General features: G+C 39.5%; 1 protein-coding gene across 1 annotated transcript in view; it reads right to left on the reverse strand.

The window, feature by feature from the left end:
* The window catches only part of LOC140236058 (cytoskeleton-associated protein 5-like), a 65,051-nt gene that overhangs the window by 16,851 nt on the left and 32,060 nt on the right, over positions 1–16,140 (reverse strand). The window contains exons 22-32 of the mRNA XM_072316032.1: positions 15,765–15,893; positions 14,985–15,179; positions 14,408–14,629; positions 12,914–13,054; positions 9,511–9,627; positions 7,694–7,843; positions 6,889–7,092; positions 5,897–6,032; positions 4,666–4,859; positions 3,989–4,137; positions 2,827–2,850 (exon numbers count right to left, since the gene is read on the reverse strand). Coding sequence (XP_072172133.1) covers positions 2,827–2,850; positions 3,989–4,137; positions 4,666–4,859; positions 5,897–6,032; positions 6,889–7,092; positions 7,694–7,843; positions 9,511–9,627; positions 12,914–13,054; positions 14,408–14,629; positions 14,985–15,179; positions 15,765–15,893 — 1,661 coding nt within the window. The remainder of the gene's footprint in view (positions 1–2,826; positions 2,851–3,988; positions 4,138–4,665; positions 4,860–5,896; positions 6,033–6,888; positions 7,093–7,693; positions 7,844–9,510; positions 9,628–12,913; positions 13,055–14,407; positions 14,630–14,984; positions 15,180–15,764; positions 15,894–16,140) is intronic.

The following is a 16,140-nucleotide window of genomic DNA, read 5'->3' on the forward strand; positions in this document are numbered from 1 at the left end:
AGAAAGATGGGGATCGCCGGAAGAACAGATTGAGGCACAGCACACACATGTTCAAGTTTGGGAGAATAATTCTGGACCTCATGTGGTGAAAAATGTTAGGATAGCAACTCTTGCCACAAATGGCAACTTCTCGTTGAAAAGCAAGAGCCAATCAGACAGAGAGACTCTTTTGTTCAATACTGTGGCATTTACCATGATTGCAGCAAGAGTTGCTATCACAGCAACTTTTTATGGACAAGGGGAGCCCAGTGGTGATATTTCTGTGATATAAATGTAGCCATGATGAGTGAAAATTCTCTGTCACATATAATCTATGTCAATGACCAATGTACAATGTAGCATACACAAAGTACATCATTTAATACGACACACGGTGCTGAAAGCACAATGGAGTATGGGCTAATACTATCTACTAGACCTAGCCTTGACGTATGAATAATGGTCCCCACATTTGTCATGACATAAAAGAAGGGTTGATGAGGGCACTCTGAAGATGAAAAATTACCCAAGGACCATTAATCTTTGTCTGCACTCATCTGTTACAAAAACAAAGTCGTGGCTCAGGCTGTATTTTCCACCACAATTTCACAAGGAACAAGAATCCTTTATCAAAAGTTGTGACAAAGCTCCATCGTTTGAAACCAAGCATCCAACATCTATTGAAATCACTACGAAAACAATGCAGAGGAAAGTAGAGCCTCTGTTCCATCGCCAAAACGAGATGAAAAAAGTAGGAAATGATGAAGCTTGTTGTCGAATGTTATGTCTGACTTATTACAACCACTTGAAATATTTGACAGTCTATTTTCCTGAGCTAAATCTTCAATATCGAGAAGTTTGAGAATTGCTGTTGTGGACCACAGACAATGGTCGTAGCTATGTCAATTAGGGTGTTTCAAATTTCAAATATCTCATGATGCTTTGCCAACGAGGGTGCACACATTTCTCCAAAAACAGCCATACGTAGTTTGTATTATACAGAATCAGAGACATGAAAAGCAGAGGCACAAAATGCACTCAGTCAGCACACTACATGCAACAGGAAGTCGCAGGTCTTAGCAGTGAATATTTTTCGATTTCATGAATATTTGGGAGTCTCCAAAACATAGAAAAAGTGGAAACTACCATACATGTATTTCTGTCTGCAGATCAGAGTATTTTTGGACAAACTTTTATCATTATTAAATACCTCAACAAATGTTTGCATGATAACATTTCATCACTCTTGTTCAGGTGAGGGCAAGTACCTAAATTGCAATATATTCCACTCCTCTAGCCTGATGTATGCAGAGATATATGTAGCACTGTCATTTCATTTCAAAATCTTACAAGTTAAAGGTCCTGTTTACTTTTGGGAGCAGTGATTTAAAAATGTTCAAGATATCACTTTTGATGCATATGTGTAGGTCAATTGTATCACAAAACATCATACCATATAAAATTTTTGCAATAAAGCCTAAAATATAAGGAGATATCACTATTTTTCTCATTTGACCGTAACTGTAGACAGTAAAGTCTGGAAACATTTTTATTTTAACTATTGTTCACATTTTGTATAGTTAACAACACTTAACATCGATTATACTGGTTCAAATTTTCACATTGGTTGTTTCTACCCCTAACTCACATTTTAGAATTATTTTGAAGCACTAATGCTGGGTTTTTGTTTCATCTGCAAATGGTACACTATGCCTTTAAGGGTCTTCTTGATTATTATATACACTTAGCGCAGCAGGAATTTAATATTTCACAGCATTGTCAGCATATTTTAAAGCCATCCATTCCTTCATAAGCAAAGAAACAAACACATGTCCAGGTTTCCAACAGATGAAGCCTTATTTTTCAAGGCAAATTCAAGCAAGCACGAGAACTTAGTTCAATTGTTAGTATATCTTGCATTTGTTTTGTTTTTAAAAAGCCAAGGCGAAAGGATCAAGATATGGAGGGGGGATGGAGGTGGGACTGGAATGGGCAAAAGCGGAAGTTTGTTCCAAGACTAAATTCATACATGATATATGAAATTACAGTTGAATAGATTAGCAGGAAAAGACTAATATCATCATGTAAATAAATGATGGAGATAATTTGTATGCGCTTTTCAATACACAGAGAGGAAATGTGTGATACATTCATCAAGCAAAATAGAGGAAATTTAGGGGGAAAAATCATATGATGCCATCAAGAAGATTGACATCAAGTGTGCGCATTATATCTGGAAGCAATACATCCATTGGGACATATGGAGGGAGGTGAACAAAGAGAGTGAGGGGGGGGGGACTGTTGGGAGAAACAAAGATACATAGAGAGACATACAGACAGACAGATAGAAAGACAGACACACAGACAGAACAACACGAGCACACACACAGAACGACACAGGCATACATGTACTGACAAGCAGTAAGACAGACAGACATACAGACAGACAGACAGAGAAAGGAAAACTAGCAAGAGAAAAAGGGGCTTTTGGGAGGAACAAGACACAAAGACAGACCTACAGACAGTGACAGACAGACGGATAGAAAGACATGAAGACAAACACACAGACAGACAAACAGACAGAGAGAAAGATGAGCAGAACAACAGACAGACAGACAGACAGAATGAGAAACAATCAAACGAGGTGGAAAGCGCGAGAAAGAGAGCCAGAAAGGAATGGGAGGGGGCTTTGCTGCACACACACATGCATGCACACACACACGATGACAACTTTGCGATGTTCACAGAAGGTGTGGTGGAAAAAACGATGGGGCAACACACTGTTCTGAAGATAGAGTCTGAAAGTTTGAGAGGTAAAAACTCGTGGCAAAGCGTTTGGTAACCAACCTGTAGGCATCTCTCCATCCAGGACTGCATGTATTAGTGGAATTAGAAAGCATGTGTGGACATAATGTCATTTTGGTCATTTTTGTCACAAAAGAACTGGATCCATCCACAACTTTAGCTGATATAATACTTGAAAGCTCCCTTTTCAAGCATGGGCATTGCTGCCAACATGGAGCGTTGCCGTCATCGAGTCATATTTTGCACGACGGTGGTCACTCAGCAACATTACCAAAAGCAGATACACAATGTATTACACTCACTTCAACTGACGAATATGGTAAAGAAATTCATCACGCACCTATAAGTATCTCAGTATGCTTTCTACTCACAACTTCAAAAGTCTATTTGCAGTCAAGTTCATACAGAAGTTTTTTTTCTTCCCTTTTTTTTAAAGAAATTTATAAATCAACACGAAAGAATATGATAAATTATTAGTAAATGTGTCTGATTAAATATGGCATGCACATATTCAAATGATAAATGTAGAGTTTGAATGACTTTGAACTCAAGCAAAACTGGTCTAATTCATACATTGGTATATAATCTAACAAGTATGCAATCAAAAATGTGATCATGCAACTCAGCAAATATACTGCAGCTTAAACCAAAACAAAGACATAACACAAAAGTAGACTATACACTATAAAGGTAACTTATGCTATACAGGGATATATATGCAACAAAAAAATTGCATCTGGTATTATGATTGCTTTACAATTGATATGTAATTCTGTTATGTATATCACATATAAAGAGAGATAAATGCAAGCATTAGATAATGAAAGCAACCAAGAATGGTTTGTGTTAGCATAAAAATGATTGGTTCGAGTATCTTATTGTATTATATGTACATAATATGCAATTTTTCTGTAAGTCTCTTGAAACAGATATGCACAATTACCCAGCCCCACACATGCAAATAAGTGTTGTCTAAAAAATAATGTAATCATGACCGTATCATTATGGCAGCGTATGACTACCATTCAGCATACTGCTGTAGGCTGACCAAGACAGGACTACAATTTTCAAAAACTTTAAATCCCTCTGTTCCTACCCAAAAAAAAAACCCACAAAAATCAACACCCCCTCGCTCCTCCCCCCCCCCCCCCCCCCCCAAAAAAAAAAAAGAATCTGCAGTGCAGTTTTGATAAGCCAGACTCACGGAAGGTTGGATTTCTTCACTTCCTGCCGCTGTGCCGCCTTCTCCTCGGCATTCTTCTGGGCCTGTGGGGGCGCTGTTTTGGGAGGCGGGGCCTTCTTGCCCGATCGCTTTATCCTCTCCTCCAGAAGGCTCAATTCTTTTTCATTTAACTGGAGGGGGGGGGGGGGGAAGAGAAGAAAACAAACAAGAGAATTCATCATTATTGCTCATGGGTGCAAGAATCTTTACTCTAAATCTTCCCATTCTGTTATCAGATTATTTTACATTTAATTTTAGTTATGATTGTATGTAGTAATTGTAGGGTTTATTGTCTGCAAAAATTGGATAAAGAATGATTGTATTTTGTTTGTGATATATTCAATGCAGAAATCTAAGAATACATTTAAATTGAATTGAATAAATAAGCAGTCAATCTCTCCCTCTCTCTCCCTCTCTCTTTCTCATACAAACACAAACACTGACACATATCACTCAAAGATAACATAACTGTTCACATTTTTTCAATGTAATGCAATATATCAAACATGCCATCAAACTAAGAGATCACATTATCTGTCAAGATCAAATTGACTCTGCCATACACAAGATGTGATATCTACACAAGGTTGATTAAAAAAATCAAGCAGATTACATTAGTTCCTGAAAGCGGACAGCAAAGACACTGCACTGGGACTCACATTGCCGATGTACTTGTAGACATCCTCGCCCACGATCTGGTAGACTTGGACGAGGGTGTTGAGGGCAGCAGACCGCACATTGTTGTCGCGATCGGCGATCTGGCCCGCAACCTCCTTCAGAGCCTTCGGCGGTGACGGCTGACAAACATTGAGACCGTACAGCTCTATCAGGTTGCCCAGCTCGTCCAGACACTCTGCAACAACGAGGGCAGCAAACAGAAATTATCCATGTCAGGTCACAGGTCACAGGTTATGGTCTTGCAACCAATTGTGCTGATTGGGTTTACAATTCATGTCATGGCACACAATACTTCACAATCTTTATGCCAGCGATAACAATACATCACTTGATTCCAAAAAGAAATTCATCTGGTTGATAGCATAAATATTCCAAAAGATTATTGTGTCACAATCATAATGTAATAGGATGAGAATAGGAATAGGAGTGCATTACTTGACTGATATATGAACCCTGTACAATTTCAAAATACTTGTATCAAGAATATAACAGCCGCACCACCATCAGTGCACCAATATCAGATGCTCTAATCGTGAAGAAGCAGGCACTTGTCTTGGCTTTAATTAGCACCTCGATGTCTTTTTGGATTGTGTTTTTCACTGATTCAACGCAGAGTTTGATGTAACTGTTCATGTTCGCCATCTTGGTACCACATGTCACCATCCTATAAAGACCTGGTGAATGGTTGGCATGCTTAAAAACAATGTCTACCCTTTGTTAAAGAATACAGTGCACATCCCCTCCCCCTTTAGTTACTAGTTTGCAAGATGGTACTTTTCATTTCACTAAGTGCAATACTATTTTAATTACATCAGAACAGGTAGAACTTTGAAGTTTCTAGTTCACACAGACACTATCTATTGTTACAAGTAGTAATAATAGGAGTCCCCCTGCAGAAAACTAATGGTAACCTTACAATTCATGGTAACTCAACAATCAATAGTAATCATCAGTAATTTCAACTGGTCTTCAACTGGCTGTAGTATAGTATTGAGTTACAGCAGTTACTGTTGATTGTACAATTATCGTTGATCGTAAAATTACCCAAGCTTTAGGCATTAATGCCCATGTTGTCCACCAAAGAAGTAATTTTGAGGGCAAACACAAGTATGTGGAGAATAACAATCCACACCACAAAAACACTCCTCTCCTTGCCAGGGGGCCCAAAAGGGGGTCACATACACACCCTACCACACCCCCACATCATTTCACCTGTCCTCTGCCGGGCGTTCTTGGACTTCAGCCCGTCCATGAGGAAGGAAAACATCTTGCTGGCCGGATAGACCTTGGTCAGTAGCTTGATGACCGCCTTGACGTCCTTACGGATGTTCTCCTTGGGATCGCCGATCTGCAAGACAGTGCGAAGATCAAAGATTCACATGACGCTGTGACTCACTGAATTATAATACATAAAAAAAAAAAAAAACACTGAGAAGAGGGTCAAATCAAACTTTAGCAAATGAACTGCTAAAAAGAAGGACTCATAGGACGCTGGAAGTCACTGAAGTGTACATGAGCCAGAGCTTGACACTGGCACATTTCTCTTGTGGCCCATTCAGGCCACTAAAATCTTGGAATTTGATGTAGTGGCCCAATATAGCAGGAAACATAAAAATGTCATTTTGACTTCTAGCTGCTCACTTGGACCATCAAAAGAGAATCTTATCAGAAATTTGGTGGCCCAACATAAATTTTTAGTGGTACTGGGCCACCCAGCCAATACAAATGTTGAACACTGCACAGACACCCCATAAGAGGATTTTGACAAAACTTGTTGCAAATGTGGCTATTGGAAGATGTGCTCAGATATTTCTCTCCGTATCACATAACAACAATCATAAAAATTACACAGTGAGCACAAAACTGTCATGAAGATGACGTGTTCATGAGTTCTTTGGCAACATCCAATTACGTACAAAGAATTGTAAATTGTAAATTCACGAAATATAAACTAAAATTCACTGAGACTTTTCCGAAGGAGAATCAATCAAGGTAGAGCTTCCACTCTTGCAAAATTAAATATATCCCCTGAAGAGCATCTTGCTTTTGCAGTTGGGATGAAGATTACTTAATTCAGGTATTGTGACAGCCAAGGCTGAGGAAAACTATGGACAAGATATGCATCTTGGGAAATCCTTAGAGATGAACACAAGTGTCATATTATGTGCACAAAGATGTGTGAAGTGTGTTGCAAAATTCGGCACCTTGAGCACAAGGTATGGAATGAAGCTTGTAGCCTCCTGGTCCAGGAGGTTGTAGTCGTCTTCCGACAGCATGGCGAAGAGCGCCCTCATGAACTCCAGCACCTTGACGAGGACGCTGGTGTTGGTGTCGAAGAACCGCAGCGAGACCCACTTGAGCAGGACGTCCACGTTGGCCTTCATGGCATCTTTGTGTGACTCCACCGCCTGGGGGTGAGGAGCGAAAGGGGTGAGGAGCGAAAGGGGTGGGGGGGGGGAGTGAAAGGGGAGAGCATAACATCGTTACCCAATAAATAAGATTTCAGGCATTGAGAAACATCTCTCCATGTTCAGTAATCTTTCATGCACACTATGCAATCCAATGGGCCATGAAGTGTTCACCATTGATCATCAGTTTACGCTAACAAAACTAGTTTCCACTGTAAATTCTTCAGTTAGTGCCGCGTAGTGTGTCCGAGCAAAATTTGTACAGACAGCAAACCGTCGACGGAGTTGGGCATGCAAATGTGGCATACAAAGTGTTTTGGAACATCCATGCCTTCCAATCTGAAAGAAAACATGCAAACATGTCAAACACCTACAAAAGTCCAGCATAGCTTAACCCTATTCTAACTGGGGGAGGTCAAATTGACCCCCCCTCGACGTTTCGCGCCACGATTCCACAACGCGTAAAGATTTTGCCGTGTCGTTTCACGACTTTTTTCATTGAAGTCTTCCGCATATTTTGAGACCAAATTTGTGACGTGCGGGTACACCGTTCTGAAGTTACGTAATGTTATGCATTATGCTTTCTCCTCGGACTGCTCACCTCTAGGAGAATAGACGCGGCCGTGATGTGGTGCTTGAAGTCGGCATGGAAGAGCTGCGCAAACAGCCCCTTGCTGACACACGGCTGTATCTGGTCCTTCAGCTGCTCAATGTACTCTGCCCGTGGAGTGGTGAAATTCCACTTCAGAATCTGAGAGAGAAAAAAAGGCATCGCAGCAGTAGCAATCACATCATTTGCGAAACTATGGAATCTTATCTTTTTTGACAGCACCAAAGCTACTGCATATGAAAGCACTTTGACTGTGAAAGACAATCACATACATCAAACTCTGGATCAATTACAAAGTGCTTTAGCAGCTGGAAATGAAAGTATTGCTCTTTTAAAGAAGAGGCCCCCCTCGACGTTTCGCTCGATGTATCGCTATCGCGAAAAGCTATTGCCGCGACGTTTCATGACTTTTTCTTTCGAGTCTCCCTCATCTTTTGACACCAAATTTGCAATGCCCGGGCATGTGGTTTCCAAGTTGGGCATAAATATGTACGTGCATGTCAGACCAAAAATTGCTCAAAAATGTGAATTTGTGTACAATTTCAATGCAAACTCTGTTTACAAGCAAATTTCATAAAAGCATGATTATTTTGAGGTTTTATTGATTAAAATCAATTAATAACACATTTTCTTGTTCGGAACAATGTCACAGACAAATTTCATAGAAAAAACAATGAAAAACATAAAGCCGAAAAACAAGGAAATACATGAGAAATTCAAAAAAACAATAAAATACATAAGGAATTTTTTCTGACAGCACAATTTTTTCCTCTTACATTTGCTAAGGACACTAAAAAGAATATTTACACAAAAAACGTGCCTGTTTTGAGCTTCATTTAGTGATTTAAACCAAACTGTCTGATTTCATGCATCATTATGCATAAATTAGCATAATTTAGCCTAAATGATAATCTTTTTATAAATCAACTTCAAGGTACTTTAGATTACGTCATAGGCAATGTGCGTGCCAATTTTCGTCGCGATCGCGCGGTCGACGGCCGAGATCTGGGGGGGGGGGGGCCTGGGAGCAGTAGTTCCTTCATTGGACGACCTTGCCCCATTGGATCACGCCCGACCAATCTGACACCGAGTTACTAGTCGACCAACACAAATCAGATTCATCGGTCTATCTACCCTAATTGGTTCATGCCTGACTCTTTTGACACTGATCTTATAGTCAACCGACAAATCAGATTCATCGGACTATCTATTGTACACACCAAATATTTCGCAAGGTTGAATATTTTTGCGAATTTCACGAGTCGGGTGCTATTCGCGAAATTAAAGACATGTGAAAATAATGACTCTGATCCTGATATGAAAGTCATGCACACATATATATTTTTCTCCGTTCAGTACAGTACTCCACGATCGCGAATTTAAAGGGACTGTACAGTAGTGGTTGAGGTAGGGGTTCATGTTTTGAACATTCCTAAGTGAGATAATGAAAAGCCTCTTATGAAATATCAAAGAACATGTGATTTTAAGAAGGGTTCAACGTTTATTTGATGAAAATTGGTTTTCAAATGGCTGAGATATCTAAAAAAGTGATAATAATAAAAGGCGACATGCCCCAACTTTATTAGTATCTCTTTGTTTCACCTTGTTTTTGGATATCTCAGCCATTTCAAAACCGATTTTCATTGAATAAACTTTTGATACCCCTTAGAACTGCATGCTCTTTGACATCTCATAGAATGGTTTCTGAATATCTCACAAAATGTTAAAAGCTAAATCTTCAACTCGACCAGAACTGTACACACCCTTTAACCTATGAGCAAAGGGCTCCGTGGAAGGGGGTTCATTACCTTGAGGTCTGTCTCATCCTTCAGTCTGCGGTCCTTGCCCTTGTTCATGACGACCGCTGGCCCCAAATCTTCATCCTCGTCTTTCTTGCCCTTCTTGGTGGCAGCAGTTTTCCCACTCTGCCCACAGTCACAGGTAAACAAACATAAATGATGAATAAATATAATATAGATAATAAATAAACACAAACTTTGGCCAGTGGTATCAAACTGATACTGTAACCTAATGTGACACTGCATAAGACTGTAAACCTGATACAACACTGAGAAAGATTTCAATCTAACACAACATTGTATGAGATTGTAACCCAACATAACACTGGTATGGTTTAAGCACTTTTTCATAATTAGTTACAAAGAGATGTAACACAAAAATTACCAGTATATAAGCACAAGCATAACATAAAGTATTGGTGGAGGAAAAGGTTAATTCATACTTCATACAAAAAAACAAAAAAAAAAAAAAATAGGAAAAAAAATAATTCTTCAAAACACAGACATCCATGTAACACAAGTTCAGCTTCTTCATCCAAAATATGTGCACCTAATCTGAACTCTAGCAATATTCGGTGCACAAGTATATGAGCACAGATTTGTAAAAATCATGATTATGAACCAAATCTATGATATGAAAAAGAACAATCAATGAAGGTACAGTTACATACTGATAAGTTTCTCTAATATGATTAGTCATTAAAAAAGAGAAATATTGAACAACAAACCCAGAATAGTAGAAAAATGTGCTGGTGCTCTTCGTAACAAAGATATCAGTAAACCATTCTGTCCAACATCCACATGGAGTAGCATTCAATATAATACAAACGAATTGTAATGAAGTGTACAGTGTATTTGCATATCATTAGCATTGCCATGGAGATTACAAATGATGGGTCAGTCAAATGAGCCTACTGACACTCATGCACCATGCCTCTAGATTTCCCAACCCTCACGAGAAATCTCTGCTTTCGCTCTTCTCGGACAATGTTTCACATTCAGACTGCTGGATGGCCGTGGAGTGACAATCACTGTGTGATCATCTCATCTCAAAGTTGTAACCATCTATGCAAACTCCTCCCCAAATACCCACAAGCTTACCGTAATAATGGTAATTTTCGTAGTGTGGAAACTTTCATGCATTTAACGCGACCGGAAACTAGCGCAAAAACAAAATGACGCAAATATTTTTGCTTCCATTATGTACAAGATTGTAACCACTATGCGATGTCTTGATTCCGTGGAATTAAAAACTTGTGAAATTCATCTTACTCCGCAGAGGGCAAAACATAAATCGCATGAAGTTTGTAAAAAGTTTGTCAAATCAACTGTCAGAATATATCCCAAAGTGGTCCTACTTCAAAGCCTGGCCCTTGTTCATGTGTTATCTTCTGTAATATGAACATAAAAGGTATTTTTTTCTGCAATATATTATGTTGTTGTTTTTTGCCCATTCCTACAACAGCGTTTAGAATGGAAGGTCCCTTCAATCACAAATGTCTTTCATCCACCCGTATGTGCAAAAATTTTATCTTCCAAGCATTTCATTTTAAACTGAGCAAATCATACTAAGTGTTGATCATGATCTTTAAAACTTTGTCACACTAATTGAAATAATGGGCAAAGGGACATCATAAATACAACAGGGGAAAAGACCCAGGTTTACAGTTACACTACATGTACTAGAATAATACTTAACTAATTTAGACACAGACACAACTCAAAGTATCTGTATGTCTGTGTACAGAGATATACCAAACATGCTTCTATGCACAAACACACACACACAATCATGCACACATCTACGCTCATATGTGCACTATGCACATATAGTCTTTGGCCCGAATTCTCAAAGGTGGACTAACTTTATTACACCGCTTATTTCGCCGATTTATTACGCCTCTTATGCAAATCAGGCCCTCGTGACGTAAAATGACGCAATTTATTCCCCGGAATCTATTCTCAAAGGTGGAATAACTAATTCCCAGGAGTAACTAATCCGCGGGATAGTTATTCCAGCTTTGAGAATTCGGACCTTTAGGTGAAATTTTGAATCAATGATAACTTAGACTGTGTATTTTTTTTTCTTCTTTTTCTCATCATTTGACTTGATTAAAGTCCTTCTTTGTATAAAGAGTTTACAATCATTTAACTCATCTTACAATCACATAATACGACTACTTTTCCATTTATATCAATATGTGCTACTTAGAGCTGTATCTGCATTTTTTTTTTAAGTCAAATACTTGTGTAAATGAGGGGAAAAATCTCTCCCAAGTGTTTCTGACAGGATCAGGAAATCAAAAATATGAAAAAAATATAACTTAATGCCAATTGCACCAACAGTGGTGGTTGCACTGTTTTATAGATTTCAGCTTTCATTACATTTTCCACATTTTTCACATACTGTGTGATGACCTGAGTTTGTATTAATGCATAATTCAGCTGTAAGAATATATTACAGAATGATATTTATATGCCAACTGCAAGTGTGTGTTATATGTTGCCCGTGTTTTTGTACTGCCTCATAAAAGCAACAAGAGAGAGATATGAATTAAGCCAATTATGGTTTGCATTTTAGAGTTATAATAGAATGGATATACACATATATGCTCCCTACTAATATACTTCAAAGATAGAGAAATTTATATACAATTACAGTATGTCCCAGTTCCACTGTACAGAGTTTTTGTGATATGACAGAGATAAGTGTGGAATAAAGTTAAAATATATGCTTTTGAGAGGCAGAAATGACCCAATTTGGATAGTTAGAAATATACAGCATTACAAGCCCCAGTTCCACAGTATTAAAACTTAGAGTATGTGATACCTAGAATTATCGCAGATGATCATGTATAATGAAGTTAGCATTTCCTTTGCAAAAAAAGACCCTAGTTGGATAGTCAGACAAGATATATTTATGGTAATATACATACCAGTTCCAGTATACAAAGCTTGAATGATATGAATAAGCATTTTCCATAGAAATAAAAGACCTGGCAGAATCTCCAATAAACGTGAAATGAAGTTGTAAAATCAATTATCCAATGAAGCTGAAATGCTCACATTTATTTTTTGTGAAGGTGAAATGACAGCATTTTATTTTGTGAAGTTTAAATGCTAGTACTTCATTTCATGAAATTGAATGAAGCTGAAATGGTCATATTTTATTGAACGAGGTTGAAATATTACTATTTCACGTGCAGAGACCGCACTACATGGTCAGACCAAGTGACTACGAGCGGTAGCTGTGACCTCCACCCATCCCACACCTCCACCCATCCCTACCAGCTCCTATAGTTAGGATGGATTAAGTATGTATGACTGATGAGACAGTAAACCATGAAGGCATGCAGGCAGGCAGGCAGGGGCCACCAAATGCATTCTCATTTTATCATCCACTCTGATCTACCTTCCCCTTGCCCTGCGACTGCGGAGCTTTACTGGGCTTGCCCTTGCCTCCCGCGCCGTTTGGCGCGGCGCCCTCGTGTGTCAGAGGGCTGCTCGCGGAGCTCGACACGCTGCTGTTGGAGCCAGTGTCATTTGGCACTGACTGGATGAAGGGAAGAAAAGACAGGGAAAGCAATAGAAGGAATGGCATAGACAAGTGCGACGAAAACAGGCAAAATGCAGCTGGCAAATCAAAAATTACAAGCAGGATCGGGTACTTCCTTACCAAGAATGTCATCTCTTTCACAAAAGTAAGTATATGGGACTGACTACACAGAGTAACACGAATGATAAGGAGGTATTTTGGGGCTTCTTTTGTCTTTCAACCAGCTCACCGATAGGACGAGAAGTCACTCCAATATATGACAATCGTGTCTTTTTATTATAATTCTATATGTCAAGCAGATTTTGAAGAATTCTGATCTCTCATGACACTGGATATCTCATCATAATCAAATCTCCAATGATTTCTCTTGAGGTAAGTTTTGTTAAAATTCTAATATCACCTTGCTGCAATTTCAACCCTGCTGATTTTTGTGAAAACTTTTTTTAGAATTATATTTGCCAGCATTGTCAAATCAGCTTGCAGAAATGTCAGAACTCAGAGAGCACACACATATGCAAGAAGAAGAACAAAGACATACAAGTGTAAGACAGAAATGACATAGGAATAAAAACAAACATATTGACTGTGTAACTACGACTACTTACATGTGATAAAGAAGATAACAAGCAAAATAAACAGCAGTGCAAGCAAAAGGACTTCAAATGAAGGAAAGAAATAGATTTGACCTAAAGACATTCCGCTGCTGTAATGACTGCACAGCTGGAAAGGGAAGATTGTAATGATGAAATGGCCCAATGCATCTCATCCTTCTCTTACAACTGTTTTTCAGCAAGACCTTCTTCTACAGATTGTTTGAACACATTGTGACAATTTCCACGGATCATCAGGACAACTGGGTTGCAAGTAGACCCAATCACTGCAAATTCTGCCATAAGAATCAAGTTTGACTTCTTGCAACAAACTGCCTCAATCTCGATAGAAAAACAATACCAAAAATACATCATTACGTGACTGAGCCTACGCAGAAGACACCATCACTTTATGGGTTACCCAGCAACTCTTGCTGTAATGGCAAGTTCCATGGTAATGACAAGAATGCTGCCTCCTGATTGGCTGTTGCTACAAGAAGTTGCCATTCTAGCATGAATGGCTGTCATTACCGTCTATCATCACAAAAGACACTAGTGACTGTCTTATAAGAGGTTAATCCACAAATTATAGTAAGGGGCAAGAATTGCAATTAAAGAGGCACACACTCAAATGCTAAAAGCTGATTAGTTGTCATCTAACTGTTGCCATGGTGACAGTCAATACAATCTGCTGCTTGTTGTTGTAACAAGTGGCTGTCAAGTGATAAGGTGATATGGGGAGCCTGGGGTGCTCACTGACCTTTGCTGGAGCCGTCTTGGGTCTCTTGGAGGAGGGGGCTGCCTCTTTCTTCTTTTCAGGCTCCTCGGCGGGCGGGGCAGCCGCTGCCGCCGTGGCGGGGCGTGCACTCTCCTTCTCCTTCTCCTTCTTGGCCGCCTTGGAGGTGGCCGGCTTGCCTGGCTTGGCGGGAATGTTGGGGCGCTGCTTCTCCATGATACCCATCACCTGCTGCTTTGAGGAAGGCTGCCATGGTGGGGCAAAAATCGAGGCAAAAATATAAAGAGAATTACTTTTTATGGTTGTTTAAAACTTGCAAGTGATGGATATGGGAAAGCGAGATTAGCGGCGACACCATTTACAAAAAGTCATTGAGTACTGTAAACTTCTTTTCCTATGTGGAATTTCTTTCAGAAAGAATTGCAATGGATAATAAATATTCAGTCAAACCTATCTCTGGCAGAACAGAGAAATCAATCACTTTATCAGTATAATCATATTCATTAAATGTAAACACAGTTTTCTGTAATTCACACGTATGGACACAGTAAAACTTTGTGGGTAAACTCTTACAGTATGTAAGACATTCGAGGAGGCGTACCTTTAACTTGCCGGTCATCTTGACCATCTTCTCGTATGACAGGTGCATCATGAAGAGCGGGAGGACGGCGGTGGCGTTCTTCCGCACATCAGCACTCCGGTCCTCGAGGCCGGCGAACAGGTGCGGGGTGCACTGGGCCAGGTCGGGGGGCAGAGACCGGTACTTGCCCATCTTTGTCTCAAGCCAGCCAAAGATCTGGGGCGTTAGAGCAGAGTGGAGTGGGGGTCAATCCTTTACATTGCCAGGTGCTTCGCTCAACTTGCACCATTCTTTTCATAAGCACCCAGTAATAATCCTTCCAAACTAGACCTAGTTGCGAAGTTGGCAAGCTCTCTCAAGTTAAGTCTTTATGTGTCAAGACACTTAGCTTCACTTTTTGCACTACAGTACACTCCTGTTATAACAGACATGGTTATACCGAAATTCCGGTTACAACGAAGTAAAAATTTAGGCCACAACATCATCCGCTCTGTTTTTTTATTGTTTATTTGTTCGATTATAACGAAATTTCGATATAACGACAGAAAACTGCCGGTCCCGAGGACTCTGTTATAATGGGAGTCCACTGTATCATTCAGTTGTTTCCTCTACACTAGACCTAGTTCACTACACATCAATTGTGCTTTTTCTTGGGAGAATACTTCACACTCACAAACATGAACGCTGGATTGACCTTGATGAGGATTTATCCCTCACATTCATTGATCATATCAGGAAACCTGGATGATATAACTCACACGTTTTCCCTCATGTCAACAGGAACACATCACTCCGACTTACCTCTGCTCTCAGCACTGGCTTCTCTTTGGCCAGTACAGAAAGGAGGATTTCGTCCTCGATGAATGGGGCCAGACCGGTCTGTTCTTCCCACGCCGTCAGAGCTGCCGTGGCCGCTGCTCTCACAGAAGGCTAAGAAAGCAGCGAAGAAAACAATGAAGATTATTTCTTATTTTCCTAACAATGTTATAATACACGTCTCAACAATTTTACTATCTTCATAGAAGCTAGAAGTAGTGGATATTCTCAGAAATAACTAAACACCTCCTCTTTTTCTTCTTATTCATTGTAACCAATTCCTTAAATCCTGGAGATTCTTTTTGGTGACCCATTTTATGATTCACAAAAGATGTGACAATACTTTCGCTTCATCTTTTCC

Source organism: Diadema setosum, chromosome 12, assembly GCF_964275005.1.
Source record: "Diadema setosum chromosome 12, eeDiaSeto1, whole genome shotgun sequence".
NCBI lineage: Eukaryota > Metazoa > Echinodermata > Echinoidea > Diadematoida > Diadematidae > Diadema > Diadema setosum.